General features: G+C 40.6%; 1 protein-coding gene across 3 annotated transcripts in view; it reads right to left on the minus strand.

Annotated features, from left to right (window-relative positions):
* Positions 1 to 22,980, minus strand: part of HDAC5 (histone deacetylase 5) — a 62,101-nt gene that overhangs the window by 23,145 nt on the left and 15,976 nt on the right. Inside the window, exons 2-8 of one of the 3 annotated variants that reach the window (XM_072414702.1) lie at positions 20,933 to 21,104; positions 6,676 to 6,941; positions 3,147 to 3,291; positions 2,903 to 3,014; positions 2,120 to 2,250; positions 1,538 to 1,669; positions 830 to 942 (exon numbers count right to left, since the gene is read on the minus strand). In XM_072414702.1, coding sequence (XP_072270803.1) covers positions 830 to 942; positions 1,538 to 1,669; positions 2,120 to 2,250; positions 2,903 to 3,014; positions 3,147 to 3,291; positions 6,676 to 6,941; positions 20,933 to 20,981 — 948 coding nt within the window. In that variant the 5' untranslated portion in view covers positions 20,982 to 21,104. Of the gene's footprint in view, positions 1 to 829; positions 943 to 1,537; positions 1,670 to 2,119; positions 2,251 to 2,902; positions 3,015 to 3,146; positions 3,292 to 6,675; positions 6,942 to 14,631; positions 15,010 to 20,932; positions 21,105 to 22,980 lie in introns of those variants that run through there. The other 2 variants (XM_072414701.1, XM_072414700.1) reach the window with 2 other exon arrangements.

A 22,980-nucleotide genomic window follows, 5' to 3' on the forward strand; every position in this document is an offset into this window, starting at 1 on the left:
GGCCACGCCTAGGCAGAGAGGCCGCTGGTCTATAGACGCGAGTGTTGCCGGGAACTGTATTGGCGGCTGCAAATCATATTTAAGATTTCTTTGGGGACAAAAAAAAGGACTATGCAGGCCAGAATTGGCCCGCGGGCCAGAGTTTGACACTCCTGTGCTAGATAATGCTGGACATTCTTCAACAAGATGGGCTTTGTTGACCTTATGCAGCTTCTAATTCACATTTAGAGAAGCTTACTGAATGTAGTGTTAACAATTGTACAGAATAGGAGCCTGTACAATTGTGCAAGACTGCAGTATGTATTTCAAGCTGAAGTTCAGCTGGAAATAAAAATAGACTATATACTCTGTACAGATAAGAATAGAGGGAATAGTGATGGGCTACTTTGTCTGCTGTTGGTCTTTCACTGTCCAATCATAGACTGGGGGGTGGAGAGGTGACCAAGCAGTATTGCTTTACTGCAGTAGAGAAAAGCAAAGTCACAAACTTAGTGTGCTGTGTGGCAGGGCTATATATGTCTCAGGATGGAAAAAACAGGAACCTACATTGTTGTGGAGCTAAAATAGCTACCAAATGTTTTTCAACTAAACATTAAGTTGTTCCTGAAGTTCAGGTTTCAGATATACTACATTATTTTTTTATGTTGGCGTGAATGTCGCGTTTAAAAGTTTTTATCTATTTCCAGTGCCCAATCTAAATTTGTAGGCACACATTGCTTATCTCTGATCATTCCTACCAAAACAGGGTGAAATGAGAAATTCCCAGTTACCAAATAATTAACAATTTTCCTAATCTTGCTAAAGAGGCGACCTCCATCTCTCCACTTACCTCACTGGCAATATTGGGCACACTCCCAGTCAATCCATTCTCACAGATGGCACTATTTGAGCTGTTTGGGGAGCTGGGTCCTGATCCCGGGGCGCTATTACATACTGAGGACACTGCAAGAGGAGTTATATCATATCAATAATGATAGTCCAGGTTTCTAAAGCTGGCTATATACATTACAGTTTGGTTGTACAATCTTTTAAAGATTTAGTTAAACCAGGGGTTGGCAACCTTTTCCATAATAGGTGTAAATTTACAAGCATTAGACAACTGGCTGAAAAGTAAACTGGTTGCAGACCCCTGACCTAAACCTTGGAGTGTGGCCTATCTGTCCATTGAATTTTATATCCACTCATAAAATCCCTTTCATTACATCATTATTAGATGGCATGATATGGATTGTACAATCAAATTGTAATGCCTATTTAAGTTTAAATTAGCTGATGATAGGAAGTGATTAATAAAGAGGTGAAGGATTAATGGGGGAATGGAGAAAGTTGGAAGATCGCAGCTGTGCCAGACTGGGAGAAAGCAGAAAATCTTTGACTGTTTCACTATTTTATAATTTATAAAAAGAGCAGGCCACACATATTGTCACACACACACTAGCTTTTCTGCCAAAAGAGTTGAAAGATTGTTAGTCTGGGCCTGGATGAAAGGCAAAGTGACAAACCACTATTAGAAAGTAGCAATAGTAAAAACACCAACCCTGAATTTCAATGGCTCTCTTCTTGAATGCGCTGATGACCGTTCCATCTTTCCTGCGGAGAAGGGGACTGCTTCGTCGCTCAGCAACTTTTTGCTTTAACCGTGAGCGGACTTTTAGATTGGGTTCAGAGGCTGGAAGAGAATAGTTCAGAATTCTAACAATAAAGAGCAAACAGGAACCTAAATATATTTTTCTGAATAAAAAACACAGTTACTTTATATTGGGTAAGGGGTCCCTACCATGAATCTTAACATATGGTGCCCTACCTGGCTCCATATCCACCACTGTAACCACCAAGTCAACATTTGAACATGGCTCAGCATGCGTCATGCCTCAATGCGACACTTTTTAGATGCGTAAAGAACATTGCATTGTGGGATAAAGGAAAGTTGCACATGTATACCTAGAACCTGCAGATTCTGTTATTTTGAAGGTGAACTTAGATTGTGGACAGACACACTTTGGGGACATTTTCTTATGAAGGAACATTCATGGACTTGCCATTGGTGAAGATGTCTGTCTGCCATGCTGTTAATACTTTTTTTTACATATAAACACATTTTGCTTTTGTGTTAACTTACCAGTTTTGCGCAGAGGAAAGTCATCTCGCCCATCGCAGTTTCCCAGTAGAGGCATCTTGTAAGAGGGAGGAGTAGCTGGGGATCCAGCTTGAGGAGGGGAGCTGTGGTCTAGTGAGGTATGGTGAGTTCCCCTAATAAACGGAGACAAGGTAAGCAGAAGGAACAAAATGAAGGCAGTGAAATATCAACAAAAGAGAACCAATAGTGCAAACCAGCAGAACATATAAAAATAGAGGATATTTTAGCCCTATAATGGTGCTAACAATTGTCTAAAATACAGCTAAAGAAACTTAACTGTCACTAACAAGTTACTGAGTGGTTTTAATGGCTGGTGTGACCCAATTTAAAGTTAACCTGTAAGAATTTACACTTCTTAAGATCAGTAAATGAGCGTTACAAAAGCCCTTACTGACCTCTGTAGCTGAAGGCACTGTGGAGCAAGATCACAACAGAGCTGCAGCAGTAAAAGAACATCACAGGGGTGCAAAAGGCACCACAAAGAATCAATAGGGAGCTGGTTATCATGTAAACTAAAAAAATACATGGATTATACATAATTGTTATACTTGCAGACTGGAGCTAGGTTACGTCACCACCAAATAACCAGCAACCTACCAATATGTGGTGGAGCGGAGTCTCTGTGCTGACCTTTGGGAAGGTCTGTATTTGCATAAGGCAGACGCCTTGTGCTCCTGAGTGACCAGGGCATTCTATAGATGCATTTTGAGGACCCCAGGTTTCCAACCAGCACCAGAAGATAAAATCAGAGAGGTGAAAACTCACCAACATTTGGGGTGCTGTAGGATGGAATGGTTTGCAGTTCCTGGCACCTCTTTAGACTTGCTGAGCAGGAATTCCTGAAGCTTTAGCTTCACCTCTGTGCTGGCTATGGCACCTTGATGGGACATAAAATCACAGATAGAGACTTTAGGTTAAACAACCGTTAGACAGATAACCTTAATGACCACCATTCAAACCAAGCCACCCCTCCATTTTAAAATATTTCTCTGCACTTTACATTGCTTACTCTCTTTGCTCTTCTCCTTGTTCCTGAGTATCAGGAGTTGTTGCTCCAGTCTCTGTTTCTCGGCCTCCTCTTGTCTTTGCCTCTCGCGTTTCCTTTGTTGCTCCAATTCCTGCTGCCTCTTGGCTGCCAAAATCTCTTGCTGCTGCTGGACGCAAGGAGACAGGTAAACTTTTAAGTCTAATAAAAATCTAATCAATCAATGTAAAAGTAATCTAAAGAAAGGAGGGAATGCAATCATTAAAATACAATTCAAGTCACAAATTTTGATTTAGAGTTTTGGATAGCGTAGAGGATGATTAAAACCCAAGTAAACTTTCATTTTAAATTATTTAATATTTTCCAGGCGCATCAGCACAAAAAGTTCCTATTCTTTAGAAAGCAGATAAGTAGAAAAAGTAGAAAAGCTTGCTGCAGTAAAGGATTCTTGTTCTGTGTGTGGGAGCAGTGGTCTCACTTCAGAGGTGCTATTCATCCCGTTAGAACTCTCCAATCAGCACAGAGCATAAGCCCTGCCAATTACTAAGCTGTAGGTCTGAATTAGTATGGGGAAAGAGTGTCAGACTTTTATAAAGAGGCCACTGCTTCTCTGCCTTCTTATAGCAAATCCTTCTCCATAGAATGCTAGCAGGGGACAGTCCCTTCTACTCCTAGGTGCAAGTTTATATGGTGTAACCACTTTTTTTTTTTTAAATACACTTTCTATTCTTACAATGCCATGTTTATAGAGTGATCAGTGATTAGTGCTTTAGTCTTCGTACTTTCAGATTCAGAAATGCCATTTACTTGGATAGAGTAACTGAAAGCCATATTTTTAAATGGTTCATTTATTTTAACTGCACCCGTGATTGCAGCACAAATAGGGATCAGGATATTTGAGACAAACACGGATCCCCATTGTGGACAGACAGTGTTTTCCACTGATAGCCACCCCATAAACAGTAGTGATCACCAATTCACTCTGTTGAATGGGTGAAACTGATGCACAAAAAAGATGGTACAAGCTGGCTATGGTCAACCATGTACCTAAAAAGCATATTTTAGATAGTACAGCTTATACATGACACAAAAAACAAATATTTAAGATACATTTTGCCGGTTTTAGGATATTTTGCTGTGTACATTTCCTCTGTCTTGCACATACCCAGCATGGCCTCTTCTCATATTTTAGATTAGCCAAGAGCAGAGAAGATTAAGAAGATTAAAGCAAGACTCTTTCATTGGAGCTGACTGTTGCAGGAAAATGAATAAGTAGTGACGATAAGGCAAAAAGGGTGCTGTTCTTGAAAGGGAAGGCAGAGGGTGCCATAAGAAAAGGGACACAGCAAGTAGACTACAGTGCACCCAGAGAACTGAGTGGGCACAGCGCCCAGAAGGAAGCTCTAAAAAGCTTTGGTAAGACATGTGAAGACAGCAAGTCGGCACCTTCCAGACAGCTGGAAAAAGGGGAAGGAGGGCGGCTCAAATCCTTAAAGGGAAGTGATCGCTAACAACTAGCCTGGGTGAAAAACCTCAGCTAGATACTACAATTATCTGACTCAAGGCTACAAACCAGTTTTGGGTCAGCAAGATTTGTCAGCAGTGAACTAAATAAGAATATATTTTTTTTTTTTTTTTAGTAGTACAGAGTAAGTTAACTTACGGATTTACATTTGATAAATATTATATAGTGTAAGAGAAACGGTACTACTTTGCAAAGCAAAAAACTAAATACGTTTTGTACTCTGAGAAGTAAGGTCTACCCTAACATGTGATTGGCTGTCCCATTTTTGTCATTTATGTGTAAAAGGGAGGAGTTCCTGACTCGATAACGTCCTTTTTTTTGCATTACATGATGTCATCGCTGGCAGCAGAGCTGATATGACATGAGCAAAAACAAATGTTCTAAGTTCTATGTCATATCATCCATCCTTCCCACTGCTCATCTTCTGCTGCATCTCTTTGTAGTTCTCTTCATTGGCTTCCATTTCACCTTAGACTCAAATTCAAGCTCCTGTGCTTTGCTTCCTGTGCTTCAAATCCCTCCACAGTTATTGTCCCACTTACCTTTCTGACCTGATAGAAAAATACTCCCCCAGCCGCTCTCTCCGCTCCTCCAATGACCTACTAATGACTTCCTCACTCATAACCTCATCACACGCACGGCTCCAAGACTTTTCTAGAGCTACCCTGACTGTCTGGAATGGTGTTCCTTGTCCTATTCGTCTTGCTCCTACTTTCTGCTAATTTAAAAGAGCACTCAAAACCAATCTTGTCAAACTTGCCTACATGTCTACTTCTGTCTCCCCCCTGTTAATCCCCCACTACTTCCCATATCCGCCCTCATATTGTGTGATATTTCCCCCATGTCCTAGATTGTAAACTCTTCTGGGCAGGGTCCTCCCCTCCTGTGTCACTGTCTGTATGTGTCTGTCCTTTGCATGCTCTATTTAATGTATAACGCTGTGTAATTGGTTGGCGCTATATATTATTCCTGTTTAATAATATTAATAATATTAATATTAATTCATAACTTCCTATTTCTCTGCTGGGCTGTAGATTGGTCTCCCCAAAAGAAGTTTCACCCCTCCATATTGTAGGAAATTCTAATGGTCTAAGTTGTGTCTTGTGGCTTCAACAAGAAAGTGAAGATAGAAGGAAAGGGAAATTTGAATGTGAGTGAGGAGGAAAAGAAATGAAAGTGGAATGAAGAAGAGGGGGTAAAATAAAATGAAGAAAGAAAAGGGAGGGATAAGGAGCAAAGGAAGAGAATAAGGAATAGAAAGAAGATACAGAAGTAGCAAGGAATGTTAAGAAGAAAGGGCAAAAGACTGATTAAGGGACAAAGGAAAGGAGAATGAATAAAGGGAAAGGGAGAATTAGAAAGAAGAAGGAAGGAAAATACCAAAAACAAAAGGCAGAAGAATAGAATTAGGAAAGAAAAGGAGAGTTGGAACAAGGAAGGAGAATAACAAATATGAAAGGAAGAAGAATATAGTTAGGAAAGAAAAGGAGGTAAGTAGAAGGAAAGGAAGGAAAAGAATGGTTGAAAGGGTAGGAGAAAGAGAAGAAAGAGGTGAGGGAAAAAAAGAAGGAAGATGGAAAGGAGACAGAGAAGAAAACAATGAGAAAGAGAACGGAGTATGGAAGGAAAAAGAGGAAAGAATGGGAACAGGAAAAAGAAATATGGAGATGGGAAGCAGAAAGCCCATACAAAAACTCCTACAGTACCTGCCAACATGTGCCCAAAGCATAAACCTCAATACAAATTAGCCAAATTATGATATGATTATAGGTTATCATTGGTGAAAAGTACCTGTAAAAATGGTCATTATATACAGGCAACTGTAATTATAGGCATATCTAATTTATTTCTGGAAAAGATGGGTGTGCCATGCTTCTTTATTGATCCATTAACGTGGCAGTTCATTAACTAATATGGAAGTTGGGTAGGTGGGAGAGGACCAGACTTAATTTTCACAGGAAAAGCTAAGATTTGCATTAAGTGTAATTGCACTTTTGCTGTGTTTGATACACGAGCTACATTTCCTACCTTAAGGTGCTTCTGGAGCTGGACCTCATGTTGCCTTGTCAGGTTCTCATGTTGCTTCTGAAACTCGGCAAAAAGAAGTTGCTTCTGAAGTTGTTGCTGCTGTTTTAGAAGGACGAGTTGCTGCTGGAGCTGCTGCTCCCAGCTCACCGGGTCCATGGCCACTCCGGGACCACTAGCTGCCCGTGGCTCTTGCCTCAACTCCCCGGGACTTGGGGGGAGGCTGCTTGAAGAGGGCACTGCTGCTGAAAGGAGAGGAGTGACCTCCACTGTTTGAAAGAAACAATACGCAGATGGTTAGAGACCAGGGTGACCTAAACACAATAAAGATCTACAACAAAATGCTGACCAGAGGAATGAAAATCCAATTAGATATACACCGATAGATGCTAAATTAAATGCACACAATTTGCAAAGTCAGCATTTTACAAAGTACATACTGACATGCAGGGCTGTAACTATGTGTGAAATCCCATGACAAAAACTTTAAAGGTCCCCTAACTTTCCAAAACAATCTTTTTGGTGGTATAGAATATTATTGGTTTTCACAAGAACTCTATGGAGGTTTGCAATTCATATATATTCATATATACACCCATTCTACCTCAATTCATTTTCCCATTGCTACCCTATTAATTACTGTGTATACAGAGAGTTATGGGCCCCCTGTGTTTTTGATGGGATCCATAGAAGTTGGATGGTCTGCTGTCACTATAGGTATCGTTTCGGACATGATGGCAGAGCCAAGAATTTCACTTTAAAATATGCTCTTTCACACCTTTAAAATATGCTCTTGTCTATAAGTTTTTCACCTCTGCTAACCAACTTTTACCCCTGTCCATCAGCTATTTAAAACTGAGTCTTAGAGCAAATCTATTAAAAAATGTGCTACTGAGAGTGTTCTAGCAGAAGATCAGAATAGCTCTTAGCAGTAGGATCTCGATCAGTCAGGTAGCAGGAATATAAGTGTGGGAGACCCCTGCCAGTCAGCCATTACAGAAAAGGTGTCATGTCCATGCATTCCATCATATTTAGTCCTACTTTGAAAAGCTGGATAAACTGCTAATCATGACTTCCATTGCAAAGTCCTGACTTTACTTCCTCTGAACTTCTGTTGTTGTGTTAACCATAAAAATATTAATTAACACCCCCCTCTAATTACAATAGGAGGTGAGTAGACCTTTGACATAATGGTGGGCAGCACGGTGGCTCAGTGGTTAGTGCTCTGACCTTTGCAGTTCTAGGTCCCAGATTTGAATCTCAGCATGGACACTATCTGCATGGAGTTTGCAGGTTCTCCTTGTGTCTGTGTGGGTTTCCTCCCACATCCCACAAACATTCAGTTAGGTTAATTGGTTTCCCCCCAAAATAGACCTTGGACTGTAATAATGACATATGACTGAGGTAGGGACTATAGATTGTGAGCCCTTTGAGGGACAGCTAGTCATATGACTATGGACTTTGTACAGCACTGCGTAATATGATGGTGCTATATAAATACTGTGTAATAATAATAATAATATTAAAATGGTAAAAAAAGGTCCAGGTAACCACATGACAATTTAATTATTATATCCAGATATACAATTTAAGCAGATAAAACTATATGCCAATCCTGATTTTTCTTCCAATTGAACTTGGCCCTGCCCTTCACCTCCTAAGATTCTCTGTGGTTATTGTGGATACGTATCACATTTAAAGATCGATAACGTGGGCATCGGGGACAAGGGTGGGGGATGTTTGGATCAAGCACAGTAATATTAGTAAATGAAAAACTCAGGTTTTATTTTTGGACTGCCTGGGAAAGGCTATTTATTGTTGTGCTCCTATTAAAGAGATTTGCAGCAAGAGATATAACAGGAAGCAAATGTAAATGGAAGACTCCCACCTATGGCAGCTGTATTTGGAAGAAGTGTCCCCGGTACAGGGTGTCCCCTCTGTTCCACTGGCAACTGTAAATTGTTGAATTTTTCTTCTCTGTGGTAGTGGTTCCCAGATCAAATACCAAGGTAAGACCTTCTACCCCAATCTATTATTATTCATTAAAAAACTAAACTGATTAGGAGGAATTAATTTAAGCAGCATGTTGCCATACTGGGAACAAATCCAGTCCCATGTCAGTAGGCACAATTATTCAATAGACAGAACATCTAATTCAAGGAACCAAACAACATGAGAAGCAAGGTGCAAGCAATCAATGAGACCAGTCCAGCCAATGGCCAAACCAGACCATAAGAGGAAAATTGGCAAAACAAGGATTGGATTCCTAAGTATTCTTCGACATCTCCTCTGCAGTAAAATGAATGAAACTCATTCATTCCAACTGAGCCATTTAATGTCCCTAATTGAAGTCTATGAGTCAGCGATGACTGAATAAGAACAAGACAATGTCCATGCAGCTGTAGACAATATCCTGGTAGTCAAATCTGATACAGAAGAAACAGCAATTGCCGCTGTGTGAGGAATGGTTATATCCATAGGGAATCAGGCCTCATCAAACTATGGCCCAGCAAGCAAAAAATATGAACATCCCATCAAACATTTACTGCCAGGTGACTTCACAATAACCCAGAATGTTCTCATAGGAAATAACTCTTAATAAACCTATTTAGGTGCCATAATTACTGTACAATATGGCTTTGATGTAGTACCATCTTTGAAGTCTTTTCGGCTTAGCTATGTAGAACCTGATTAATGCACCTTCCTAATATTTACACCTTGATACCTGGACCCTTCCCCCCTATAGGATATGTAAACCTTTCGGTCTGTTAAATATAATGTTGTCTTTGCCTGTGCTGCACACATATTAGCTGCAATACCCCTAGCTATTTCTAGGACTTCAGAACCCTTCCCTTCAATGTATGGAGAAGAAAAGAGGTGAGGGTTGTAGGGTAACAACACTGCTTCTCCATAGATACAATATGGTGAGTGACCACATTTTATGACTCATAAACTTCAATATTTTACATGTTTAGAACTTTAGGCATCAAATAATCTGCAGCAATAAACCTTTCCAATAGCAAACTCTTATCCTTAATTGCTTACATTTAACCTGACACCAACCCTTACCCTAAACTTAAGCTTTAGCCAAACCCCTAACACCGGCATGTCAAATCCACATCCTTGAAATAAAATGTAAGGGCTCACATTTTGTCCATGGACGGCTAAACCTATCGAATTACAGGAAGAAGGATTAAAGCTTGTAGATATGGAGCCCTGAAAGAGTATTGAGTGTACATAAGCTAAGTGTAGTTTTTATTAACTTAAAAATAGCAATGGGTTTATTCTATTCAAATTTCGAAAAACCTCCGAGGGATGCCAAGACGGAGGAAAGAGCCACATGTAGGCGAAAACACACCAATGTGATATGCTTGTCATAGCTCTAAACCTCAATAGGTGAACTGAAATCCAGAATAAAAGAGCAAAGCACTGGAAAACAGACAAAGACAATGAAAGCGGCCCGTATATAAGAATGAAAAGGGAAAGATGAGAGATGGATGGAGGCTGGGCCGCAGAAGTGGAGAAAGTGTAAGTGCGGGGAGCGAGGGCGGGCGGGGGAGATATAAGGAGGCTGAGAGCCTGTAGGATGGAGCTAATCACCTTTTACCACTTTCATTGTGAGCACTCTGAAAAACACAGCTAAATATAGCGAGAACAAAACAGCTGCATACAGAGAGTGTGAGAATGGAGGATGCTGGGAGTGCATAAAATGAGGCGAAAGGCCTCTAACAAGTCGACTATGGAGAAATAATGGATTTTACTGCGATAAATTCTTAAAGGAAGACTGTACTAGGGATCCGTTAGGTAAGGTAATGGGAAGACGAGAAATCTGGCTCCATAAGGTGCCCACTCACCAGTGTTCTAGATCTGGCTGCTCGGTGGTCTTGTTGTTGGATCTACATCCAATTATAGTGTTAGGGCATAGTTTAGAAGTTGGGTGAGAGCTTTAAAGTTTAGCTTTTTTGGAAGTTCAATGGTCTGTTGATTAAGTATTAAGAGCTCTCCCTTGTGTTCTTCCTTTTAGCTGGGTACACCACCTGCCACTTTTTATTAACTACCCGGCTGTTTTTGGGTGGTTATTTATAAGCTGGATCACAATACAGGGGCTGCCACCCACCTACAATTTCTTCCCACTCTGGGTTGACCACTGTTAGGGTTATGGTGTTGGCTCAGTGGCAAGCACTCTAACCTTAGCAGCACCAGAGTCCTAGGGTTGTCTCTCAGCTAGAACACTATCTTCAAGGGGTATATGATGTCCCCATGTCTGCGTGGGTTTCCCACATATCTCAAAAACATGCAATTAGGTTTACTGACTTCCAAAATTGTCCCATAGACTGTGTTATTGTCGATGACTATCGTAGGGACATTAGATTGTGAGCTTCTATGATGCACAATTAATGACGTGACTATGGACTTTGTAAAGCACTGTGTATTATGTTGTTATATAAGTTATTAATATTAGGTTTGGAGGTGACCGGTGGTAGGACCTCACATTATCTCACAGGTGATAAGGGTTCCGTTGCAGAGGATTACATATTATAGGAATGGTTGGGTGTTTTAGTACTGCAATGGGAGGGGGTGTTATGGATCCACATTAAAAGTTAGATTGGATGATAGGTGTTTTGGTTTAGGAGATTAAGAGGTAAAAAGATAGGCTTGGCATTGGGAAGGGGTTGTTCACATTAATTCATATTAGGGATTACACAATAAGTGATTAGTAGGAAAGGAGTAGGGACACTTTAGTAAGTAGTAACCATAATATCCACAATAGTCTTGGCACCAGGAACCTGAACATGTCCAGCCGGTGGTTGCTGGTCCCTGGAACATTTTAATGTGGTGGCAGAGTGTATTCCAAACACAGATGTGCCAAGTATCCTCACCAGATTGAGAGAGACCTAAAAAATGGGCACCTTATGGACAATTCTATGCAGTGTCACACTATTATTAGCTTGGTGCTTAGAATAGGTTTACAATAAAACTGAACTCCAAGCATCAAAAATCAAAGCTGACATAAATGGGTGCAGTTTTACCTACTCCAGTATTTCAATTCCTGAGTATTTGAGTAAGTCCTAAGATTTCCCATCTTTAGAAGACAGATATGTAAAATACACAATACAACCTGGTCGCCAGTCTACGGCATTCAAGGTGCAAAGGCAGACCGGTGACTGATGTTGATTCAAAGCTTTATTTTGTATGGTTTTATTTGAATTTTACATGTTAACATCTTTGTGTGTGACTTCTGAAATTTACACACTTGCTTCTCAATATTTTTATGACTGTAGGCTTCTATATTCTTGCAACAACATGGCGAGTCTATGAAGCATCAATATAAAGGAGTCAAGAGAGAGTCCCCCCAAAAAATAGTGTAAAATAATGCCAAATAATTTCCTATTGGTCCATCAATTAGATTATCTACTAGAGGAGTTCTATATTCAATACCCAACCATTTCTAAAATGAGAAATCAGAGACATAAAAAAGCAATAATCTTGATGTGTGTTACCCATAGAAATCAGTCCAGGGATTACATTTTATTAATTTAGAACAGCCAGTGAATGTTTTTAAATGATTCCTCACCTACTGAAATTTGGTTTTTACCTAATTAAAAGGGTACTATCCAAAACCTGTATTATCTGCTTGAGTGGGCATTTCCTAAATACATCAGATTCCAGAGAAGGGATTCCCCCCGCATGTGTCTGCAAACCCCCAACACCCACAAATCAGTTATTAAAGTGTCAGTATCTCTTCTAACTAGATTCCAAAACTTATTTCCTTTATGTATTTTACATTTAAGATAGGAGATTGGATCAACTAAAAACATTACCAACTGGGTCTGTCATGGTGGGAGCTAGGTGGACCTGGGCTATATGGTCAATTGACTTTCCAGCAGTGGAGCTAACATGATGGTTTATGATTCATCTCAGCAACCAGACCAGACTGAAATGTCTTTGTTGGCTGCAGATAAACTTCTTAATGATGTTGTTAATGAACTGAATTTTTAAATAAGGTGATTTAGACAACTTCATTAACCACAAATGTGCAGTCTTATGTAATTATCATCATAATCTACTTACTTTAAAATCCAAGTATGCTGGAGATATATATATATATACATATATATATATATATATATATATATATATATACATACACACACACACACACATATATACACATACATACACACACACAGAGGAGGATTAGCATGGGAGTGCGGCGTTCATGCAACATTCCTTTAGTCTGCAGACATCAGTAGAGCTAAAAATACACAGCTGGAATTATATATAGACCATCACACACAATCTTTGGCACATGTTTGTGCCATTTTGCATCTATGTGCGCACTGATGCTCAGTTTACACACAAACGACCACACAACACAGAAGAGGCATAAACAGCTATAGCATATATAAGGGTTCTGATTGCTGGGAGTAAAAGATACAGTTTGTTATGGTTGGGTATTATTATTGGGGCAGATAGAAGGAAGGACATTTGGAGTTATATATTTAGATTTATGTCATTGAAGTCTTATTTACTAAGGAAAAGTGTAAAAGCCTAACGCCCAAAACTGATTTTATTTCTACCACCCTTGTCTTTTGAGGCGCCCATTACCATGCTGATTCCAGGCCATATGCTATTTAATGTTTGAAATGTGCTTTGATGGAAGGCACTGAAAGAAGTCTCCTCTCCACAAGAAATCAAAATAAATCTAAATCACCAATCATTTGCATCCAGAAAATGTATAGCTGGTTTTATGTGATCATTAGTGGCATGTGAAGCAGGGTAAGTGTGTTTATGTGAATAACATGTTGTATCACCAATCTCATACCACTGTTTAAAGGGCAAGGATTTGCAGAGGGGGCGGATGGCCCATTTTGAAGCACTTACCTAGCTGGAGGAACTAGTGTCTGCTATTGGTTTGGCAGGGTGCATGCCTAACAGCCCCAATGTATGTTGTCCCATGCCAGTACTGTTTTGTTGGGTTCAAGGGCATTTAACAACAAAAAAAAGCCACCTAAAAATGCAGCAGATTGAACAGTGCATACCTAAAATCAGATCCAGGAGGAGTGATCATGCAAATCATTGGCAAAGCAGATTTGAAGTATTTGCTGCTACGGTATCTGTTATGTACACTTTGCACATCTTTTTCTACTATATATCTACAGCCTTACTATAAATATGTATTGCCTTATTATATATATATAAATATATATACACACACACACATGTACAGCCTTACTATATATACACATGTACAGCCTTACTATATATACACATGTACAGCCTTACTATATATACATGTATTGTCTTACTATATATACACATGTACAGCCTTACTATATATACATGTATTGTCTTACTATATATACATGTACAGCCTTACTATATATACATGTACAGCCTTACTATATATACAGTGTATTAGAAGGAGGTGAGACAGGTCCTGATGTCTGTGTATTAGAAGGAGGTGAGATGTCTGAGTATGTCAGGTACATATCCCCACCATATGAGACACACTGCATCAAAGCATTGTGAAGAAGTGACAAGTATCCCAGACCTCTGTGTGTGAAGTGGATGAGATAAATATCTGATCACAGAGAACTTTTCTCTATAGATTTGCAGTGGATTAAACTAAAGCAAGCTACTCTAAGATCAGAGAGGAAGACTGTATATAAGGCTTCAGGTGCAGCAAAGGCAGGCAGACGGATGCAGGAGCAAAGGTGACAAGGTGTCAATAGGGGAGAAGCATTACGGTAAAGCCACGACATGAAAATGAACTATGAGCAGTCCATCAAAGATGCTAGAGATGTTTGGTTCATAGTTTGGATGGGGAAAACTCTTCCTGATCACACTAAACAAGCCAGGTAAAGGTAAGAAGCGGGGACTTATAAACTAAAAAACATGGTGATGACTAGTTCTGGATGGAGCTCCCTATGAATGAAACCTGGAAAGTCATCTCACCTGCAGTGGGCATGCTGTGCCCCTGTGCCCGGCTCAGGAGCTCCAACGCTGGCTCTCGCCCCTTAACACCATCTGCAGAGGACACACAGGGCTCGGTCTCATAAATAGTCTGCAGCATGTCAGGCAGCGCCAGGGCTCTGGGAAGCAGCAACATTCCCGGACCCCTCTCTGCTGCCAGCTACCAGCCAACCTCCCCTCCCCGCTTCCCCAAAAACGCCTGCCCTGCTTCCAACAACTCCGACACTTTGGGTTCTTCTTTAACAATGGCTCAGCTTAGGCACAGAAGTCAGATAATCCATCGGACGTGGCTGGGAGTCGGTGGGTGGCAGTGCCTTGAGGTGTTGGGAAGGTTTTTAGTTAGGCCTGTACCCTGCCCTCCCCCTTCTGCCTAGTGAGCGCTAGTGGAAGGTTCTGCAGTAGAGCGACTGAAATAGAACAGGAGAGGAGGAGTTTGATATAAATAGACAGGAGAGAGAGAGCAGGGAGAAAGGAGAACGCTGCAGGGGGATAAGGAAGGACTGCTCAGGAATAACACAGCACAAGTGTCACACCAGACACACACCGGGGAATGGGGGGCGACCACCAATATATAAACAGGCAAAAATAGCGCAAAGTAATACCATAAATAAGTCTACAACATAATGTTTATGAAGCTTTACCCTACAATCTCACCGCCAGTAGCCTTTTAATAACTTGGAATAATATGGGTTGCTGCACCCTGCACACACCATAGCGCTAAGTTTATAAGGAAGCCAAAGCGAGATACCAACAAACACCGCTATCCAGTCCTGACAGGTGAAATAGCCTCAGAGTGGACTTGGAAAACAAGTTACAAATTTGCATCAATAAATTCCAATCAACTTAAAAAGCAAGCCTTCATCTGTAGACAGGTGACTTTGCCTAGGCAGAGTTGGGGTCACCTGGTAATACAAAGCATTTTCCCAACCTTCTCTGTCCGTCGGGATCATTGTAGAGGCGGCAGCATGGGATGATCAGTGCCAGGCATATATAAACACAGAATTGACACAGCTTATTTTTATTACAGTGTAGATCAGACATGATGGCTCTGTCCTTATGGATACAAAAAAAGCAATTGAAGGCTTTTTCAGAGGCAGTACTGTGATGGTATGTGTTATGTGAGGTTATAAACATTGTATAGGTAAGTTTTAGGAGTCCAATCCAGATTAAAGAATAACTTAAGTCTGTTTAACATGAGGAGCAAAATAAAGCCATATAAAGTGACTCCATACTTTCTTATCACCATTGCAAGCCTATAGCTAGGATTATACACATGAAGAAGGCTTAACAGCAGGTAGTTTTCCCCTCCTTGTCATACCTAGGCAAGTCAGAACCCTGTAAAGCATATATATTGCCATTTTCTTCTCTTCTTGTCATATTAACCATTGTGACCAAGACACAAACAATGGAAAAAAGTTTGTGCTATTAAAGAGAGAGGAGCCATTGGCTATATGAAAGAGAGAAATCATTGGCTTTACAGAGGAGAGATCCTATTGGATGTAAGGAGGAGAGGAGCCAAGGGCTAAACAGAGGAGAGGTGCCATGGGATGTGGGGATGAGAGGTGTCATTGGCTATACAAAGGGGAGGAGCATTTAAATATACAGACCTGAAGAGCCATTGGGTAAATAAAGGAGAGGAGCCATTGCTATAAAGAAGAGAAGAGCCATTGGGCATACAGAAGAGAGGAGCCGAGCCATTGGCTAAAAGAACAGAGAAGCTATTGGCTAAATAAAGAAGAAGAGCCATTGGCTATACAGAGGAGAGCAACCACTGTCTATATGGAAGAGAGAAGCCATTGGCTAAAAAAGTGGAGGAGGCATTGCTATGAAGAGGAGAAGACCCATTGGGCATACAGAAGGGAGGAGCCAATGGCTAAAAAGAACAGAGGAGCCATTGGCAAAAAGAATATAGGAGCCATTGGCTAAATAAACAGGAGGAGCCAATGGGCATATAGAAGAGAGGAGCCATTGCTATAAAAAGGAAAAGAGCCATTGAGCCCTCAGAAGAGAGGAGCTATTGGCTAAACAGAACAGAGAAGCCATTGGCTATATAAAGGAGAGGAGCCATTGGCTATACAGAAGAGAGAATCCATTGGCTAAATAAAGGAGAGGAGCCATTGGCTATACAGAAGAGAGAATCTATTGGCTAAATAAAGAAGAGGAGCCAATGGGAATATAGAAGAGAGCAGACATTGTATATACATAGCAGAGAAGTCACTGGCTTTAAAAAAGAAAGGAGCCATTGGCTATACAGTGGGGAGAAGTAATTCACTATAGAGAAGCAATCGTAAATACAGGAGAGGAGCCATTGGCTTTACAAAGTAGAGTAGCGTTTGGAAATACAGAGGTGAGAAATCATTGGCTATACATAGCCATTCCCCCGCAGTTCCCCGGCTTCCCTCTCATGTTTCCTCCTATCAGATAATTTGAATGAATTCATATAGGATAGCAGTTATCAGTTCACTTACAATCACCTAACATGTTAATAACCTGGTAGAAATAAGACTGTTCCAGTTGCTCTTTAATCCTGTTACTGTATATAAGGCCTTAATAATGGCGTAAGCACCAAACAGGTCTATTTTTATGCACAGAGAAAATACAGACTAGAGCATAGGTAAGAGACACAGAGCGCGGCTCTGCACAGTGTCATTAAGATGTCACTCTGAATTCCCCACACAAATAGCAAGATGTGCTTATTATTAGACACACCGCGAGTATATATAGCCGAGACCTCATTCCAGAGACATGTCATTAAAGTAATGCGTGACCTGTGCCAGCACTTCACAAGCAGGGTTATCATAAATTAAAGGCGGAGATGTATAGCTTGGATAGAAGTGACAGAACAGCCCAGCGTATAATCCACCCAGAGGATTGGGGTGAATAATCCTAACCCAACACCATCATTAAAGAAGTACTGCGAATGGAACACAGCTCATTGAGCTGAAATGACTAAAAGAAGAACCTCTGCGTTATTATTGCAGGGCTCACCTTACAATCTGATATGATGGGACTTTAATATTTGTATTTTATTCTATAATTATTGTATTAAATGTACTCATTTGTAATTTCTTCAATAAATCAGCTTGATAGTTGAAATCTGTCTAATACACTTTATGTATATCAAAAAGGTCTTGAATGTCTTTACGTTAGCTTTTTCCCTGCCAGCAGGTCCCTTGAACTCTGTGTTGAAGCAGTGGCCTTTCTACTGAGGTCTAACACACTCCCTACTGAGTTTGACCTATAGCTCTGCAACCAGCTCATATTATCCACTGATTAGGGATATCTGGTTCTCAGGGGTATGTCAGACCACCACAGAGAGACCACTGCTTCCACACGGGCAGCTAGACCTCACTCTGCAGCTGCTGGAAGGGAACAGGCTTTTTTAATATAGGCTGTGGCTAGAACACTAGATGTAATACATTGAACACTTTTTGTTTTATACCCCCATAATGTAATTAGCTAATTTAAACTAAAGTTCTGGAATGGCATAGGGTGCATTATAAAGGCAGAATACGCTGGACCGCTGTGTTTTCCTTCTTTGGGGTCAGACAAAACTCTTTCCAAGGTTAGGCCTAAAATTAAATATTATCATGGACAGATAATAAAACTATGCATGATGGAGGTCACCCTTAAATGTCAAATAACAACCCCATATAATGAAAGTAAAGAGTGATATACGCTGACCAGACAAAACAATAAAACCATGGGTCTAGTATTGCGAGGGTCCAGCTTGTTCATCTAAACCAGCTCTGACCTGTTGTGACATTGACGTCACAATACCCCTACCTGCCTTCCTGCCCCATATATACCAATGTACATTCACCTGTCCCTTAATAATCTAAACCAGCACCAAACTTTTTATCCCAGAGGAACCCCTAAAATGATTCCCTCGTGTTGGGAAATCAAAGCTAAAAGAAATATATTGGGTGCCAGCTAGAAGACCGTTCCCCGTACGGTGCTCTGAATGCCATCTATTGCTGGTTCTGCCAATTGGATGCCAAGCATGCAGGCACCAACAAATGTGTGGGGAGTCATACACAGCTCATGACACCTCTCTGGGGCAGCCATTATCAACCAGGCTTCTGTGGAACCCTACAATGGCTCCAGAAGTTGCCAGGAGTTACATCTGCAGGAAACCAAGGACCTTTTCAGCTGCTTGCAGATGGCATTCTGACTACTAATGTATGAGGCGGGGGTATTCTTCCCACTGCAAATAGCATTTATCCCATTACCTGATTATAGCACGGGTACTCGGACATCTAAAAATTATCTTAGGGTTTCCCATGGGTGCAAAATTTGAGGCAGGTTGCTTCCACTGAACCCTGGTTGAATATGGATGATCTAAAGGGAAACATGATCTCATGGTCCCGGACAAGACAATCTTCTTACATTGCTCAGTGGTGCAGTTGTGACACTAATGTGCCCAATTTGGGCACTTTCAGAAATCGAAAGGGGTCATTGGGCAGCTTCTGCCATGGACTGTGTGTTCTGACAGTTTTCTCTATTGGCCTACTATAGTTCTTGGGTCAGAGCAGACAGCTAGCCTTGGCGGCACTGATTATAATGATGTAGCTCATGGAACAGAAAAGGTAATCCAGAACAGGCCCAATAATATAGGGGCCCTCATCCTATCCACAATACACCTTTACAGATACGGTTATGAGTCTCTGCTCACATGTGGCCTCTAGTGGACAAAACTGGTACTGACAACTGCTGTACAAGATACTCAACAGCATAACACTGAATCAACAAACAACCATTTAAACTTTTATTATCTGAGAACTGTTGGCAATACAAGTTTCCCTCAGGCTCTACAGTCCTCCTGACAACAACTTAAAAATAATAAAAGGGCACGTAAACCCTAAACAAGCTGGCCTTTTTCAAAATAAAAGTAGCAATTATACAAATACCATTTTTGACAATCATGTACCCATTCAAAGAGCAGGCCTGTTGACTTGGCCTGTTGGCCTTTTACTAGATAACAACAGCAGGGAGAAACAAGAATGTGTGTTTGATACAAAATGGTAACTAGAATAGAGGATGGCCAGTTCATTTGGTCACATTTGGCCTGATGAAAAAAGTTCTCAAAGACTGGAGAAGATAGACTATCAAAAGTAAACCTGGGTGATTCAGCAAAACATTTTAAACTAATAGCAGATCATTTTCAAGAAATCCAATCCAGGTTTGCTGGCTCACCCATGTTCACCTATATTTGTCTATCTTCTCCAGTCTTGGAGAGCTTTAATACATCAGGTCAGTTGGGTCCATTTGGACATAATTGAATGAAGCATTCCGTAACAAAATAATGGTATGGTTTAGTTGAAAATCAGTTTACTATGATTCTTTATAACAGTTATGAAACATGCTATGGGTCCCATGATTAAAATATGCAATCAGTTGCAAACGTCAGAGCAAAGGGTCACTTTACATAATGTTTCTAGATCTATCACATTGGTATGGGAGGTGTATGGCAGGGATATTTAGCCTGCCAGGGGGGTGGGCAGTCTACTGTACAGTTGTGATGTTAGTTTAATGACTATGAACTGGTCACAGGTTCCATTTAAGTATCTCAGCTGTTTGGCATTTACGTACATTAAAATAAAATTGGTTGTCTTGTGTTGTAATGCACATGTCAGGGGAATGATTAAATTAACAATATAAGCTTCATAAAGTAAACAAAAAGAGCAAAGCTCTCCATTAGAACAGTTTGTTTTCATTCTCTAAACTGCTAAAATGATAGCTGCTGTCCTAAAGTTCAAGTCTGATCTGCTTATGTGTAGCCTTCCCTGGTCCCCCCCACTCCATCAACATGCTAACCAAATTTTATTATGATACTATTTCTATTCTACGCATCACTGGGTCTGTGAGCTTCTCTATGTAATACAGGCTGGTTGTGTTTGGTGGAAGGGGTGCTGGTGGGGAACTGGTATGTCTTGATTGGTAAATGCCAGTCTGGAGGAGATGGGTTCCAAGGCAAGCTGTATATTAAACAAAACTTGGTGGACATTTTATTATTTACTGGTTCCAAAAACCAAAACCTGGCACCACTTCCAAAAAGTTTGTCTTTAAATATGGTGGCACATAGGCTGTTTTCCCACCAGAACTTTTGCTATTTAAGGCAATTTGTGAAGATGATGTAAACCCATCACTGGCACTTTTTCAGTTTCTAGAAGGTCAGTAAAATGGAAGAGACAACTTTGGAACAGGCAGCAATATAGGGATTTCATGCTGGAGGACACCACATTCTACATCTTCTCCAAATATTCTTTGACCCATAACTCACCAGATTGGCTTGGAAGGTTCATCCTGATGTCCAATGGCTGGACAGACATGAAGAGGGGATCAGAACCCTCTTCCTTGATCTCCAAAACCCAGGACTTGACTGACAGCTTGGGGCAAAGATGGCGGTTCCAGGAGTCTCAGTTGCCTGTGCACATCCCTCACCAGGCACTGCCCTGCAATGAAAATAAGAGAATCCAGTAAGACGATAGCAGAAATCAGCAATCCCCCTTTGAATGCCGTGTTAAAAAGTTGAAAAAACCTCAGTGATTCGTAAGCAAATCATGCAACGAACAAGCACCAGTAATTATCCCCCTTGTGTGCAAGGTCGACATCATCAGAATAAATTACACCGTTACTTTATATGAGAAAAACCCACTGAAGGCTGGTATAGGAGGTACCCACAGGGCACAGGAAGAGAAAGAAAAGTACATTGATGGATTATTATTGAAGATTACCTTAAAGTAACTTTTTAATGTGACTGTTTTAGATTCTTTAAAACAGTAAATATTCTGCGATATCTATGAAATTCTTGCAATGTACATAGCTACCTTTAGGAGAGTTTGCTCCCAACTAGCAATACATTTCACTTTAAAAGGGAGAGACTTCATTACCCTTCTTTATTGAATACCATAGGGAAAGTAATGGGCACAAGAAGCTGCCCCATTTTTGTTGTCTAGCCTTCCTCAACTTTTTTTATCCCTGTGGAACTTTTGAAATAATGTTTAGGTGTTGTTGAACCTCTTTTAAAACTATAGGGGAGCTATATAAAACTGCACCTTACATTAGTGGTCAGTGGAAAGAATACCTACCTACAGAATAAAGAGCTTTGATGTCATGCTGTTGACTCTGTCATGGTATATTGGGCAGCATCATTCATTCTACTTCCTCTGAGCCCAGGTTTTCCCACTGTTTCTTGCTTGTGATAAACTCCTCAATTGGGTCACTCTGTTCTCTATTCATCAACTGATTGGCTCCTTGTTCTGCTTCTTTATCTCACACTGCAGCCCTGATTTACAGGGGCCGATAGCAGAGAAAACGTAGATACTTATACTGCTTGCATAGTTGTACCATGTGTGCCTTTTCTATTTACCTAGAGCTGAGCTTTATTACGAAGCAGAGGAAAAAATCACTATGAAAAAAGAGTAAATATGATGCTGTTCGGTATGTATATTTTTATATTTTTGCAGTGAATTTAATAAATACTAGATGTGTATAGTCTAAGGAGGTTTGTTTTGTCACAAAATCCCCGATCTCAGTCTGATCCCTTAGACTGAGGTAAAGACTAATTTAAATGATCTCATCATTCTTCTGTACTGCAGAATACTTTGGTGATATAAAGATCAGTTACATAGATACGCAATAAACATGCAGCACTCCAGCTTACTGGGAAGCGCTATGAAGAACAATAGCCTTTTCCGGAATTGCACCAAATCTCACCGTCCACTGATTTAGTATTCATCTTGCAGCTGAGGTTTAAGGCTGTCTGCACCCCCATATAGCTTGGAGATCACGTCTCCATGCGTCTGTGACCCTCAGCACCAACAGCAACATTAAAATTCAGAAAGCGCAGAGAGTGTGGGAGGGAGAGAGCGTATGAATGGATACGCAGGGAGAGATGGAGGGAGGGAGAGAAAAGTATGAATGGAAAACAGACAGGAAAATCATGAATGGATACTGAGACACAAAGAAAAGGCTGCGGAATAGGGGTGAATGGACTATGAAGAGGAAGAAAAGGGTCTCAGACTGCAGGGTCAGCCTGGAAAAGGGGCTGATTATACAATTTCGGTATTATTAGGTTTAACTACTGCTGATGCTTCTGAGATGATAGCATTAAAAAGTGTTATAAAGGGTTCTATCTCGAGAATGTCAATTGGTATTTCAGATCCAGTGTTAATGTGTAAAGTGGGGTTATATCCAAAATATTCATTAGGTAATGGGGGTCTTATCTCTGGAGTGTTAGTGTGTAACAGGAGATCTATACCCACAGTGTAATAGGGAGGTCTTATCTGCAATGTTATTGTGTGTAATAGGGGAGTATGAGCATGAAAT

This window comes from Pyxicephalus adspersus, chromosome 6, assembly GCF_032062135.1.
Source record: "Pyxicephalus adspersus chromosome 6, UCB_Pads_2.0, whole genome shotgun sequence".
NCBI classification, from domain to species: domain Eukaryota; kingdom Metazoa; phylum Chordata; class Amphibia; order Anura; family Pyxicephalidae; genus Pyxicephalus; species Pyxicephalus adspersus.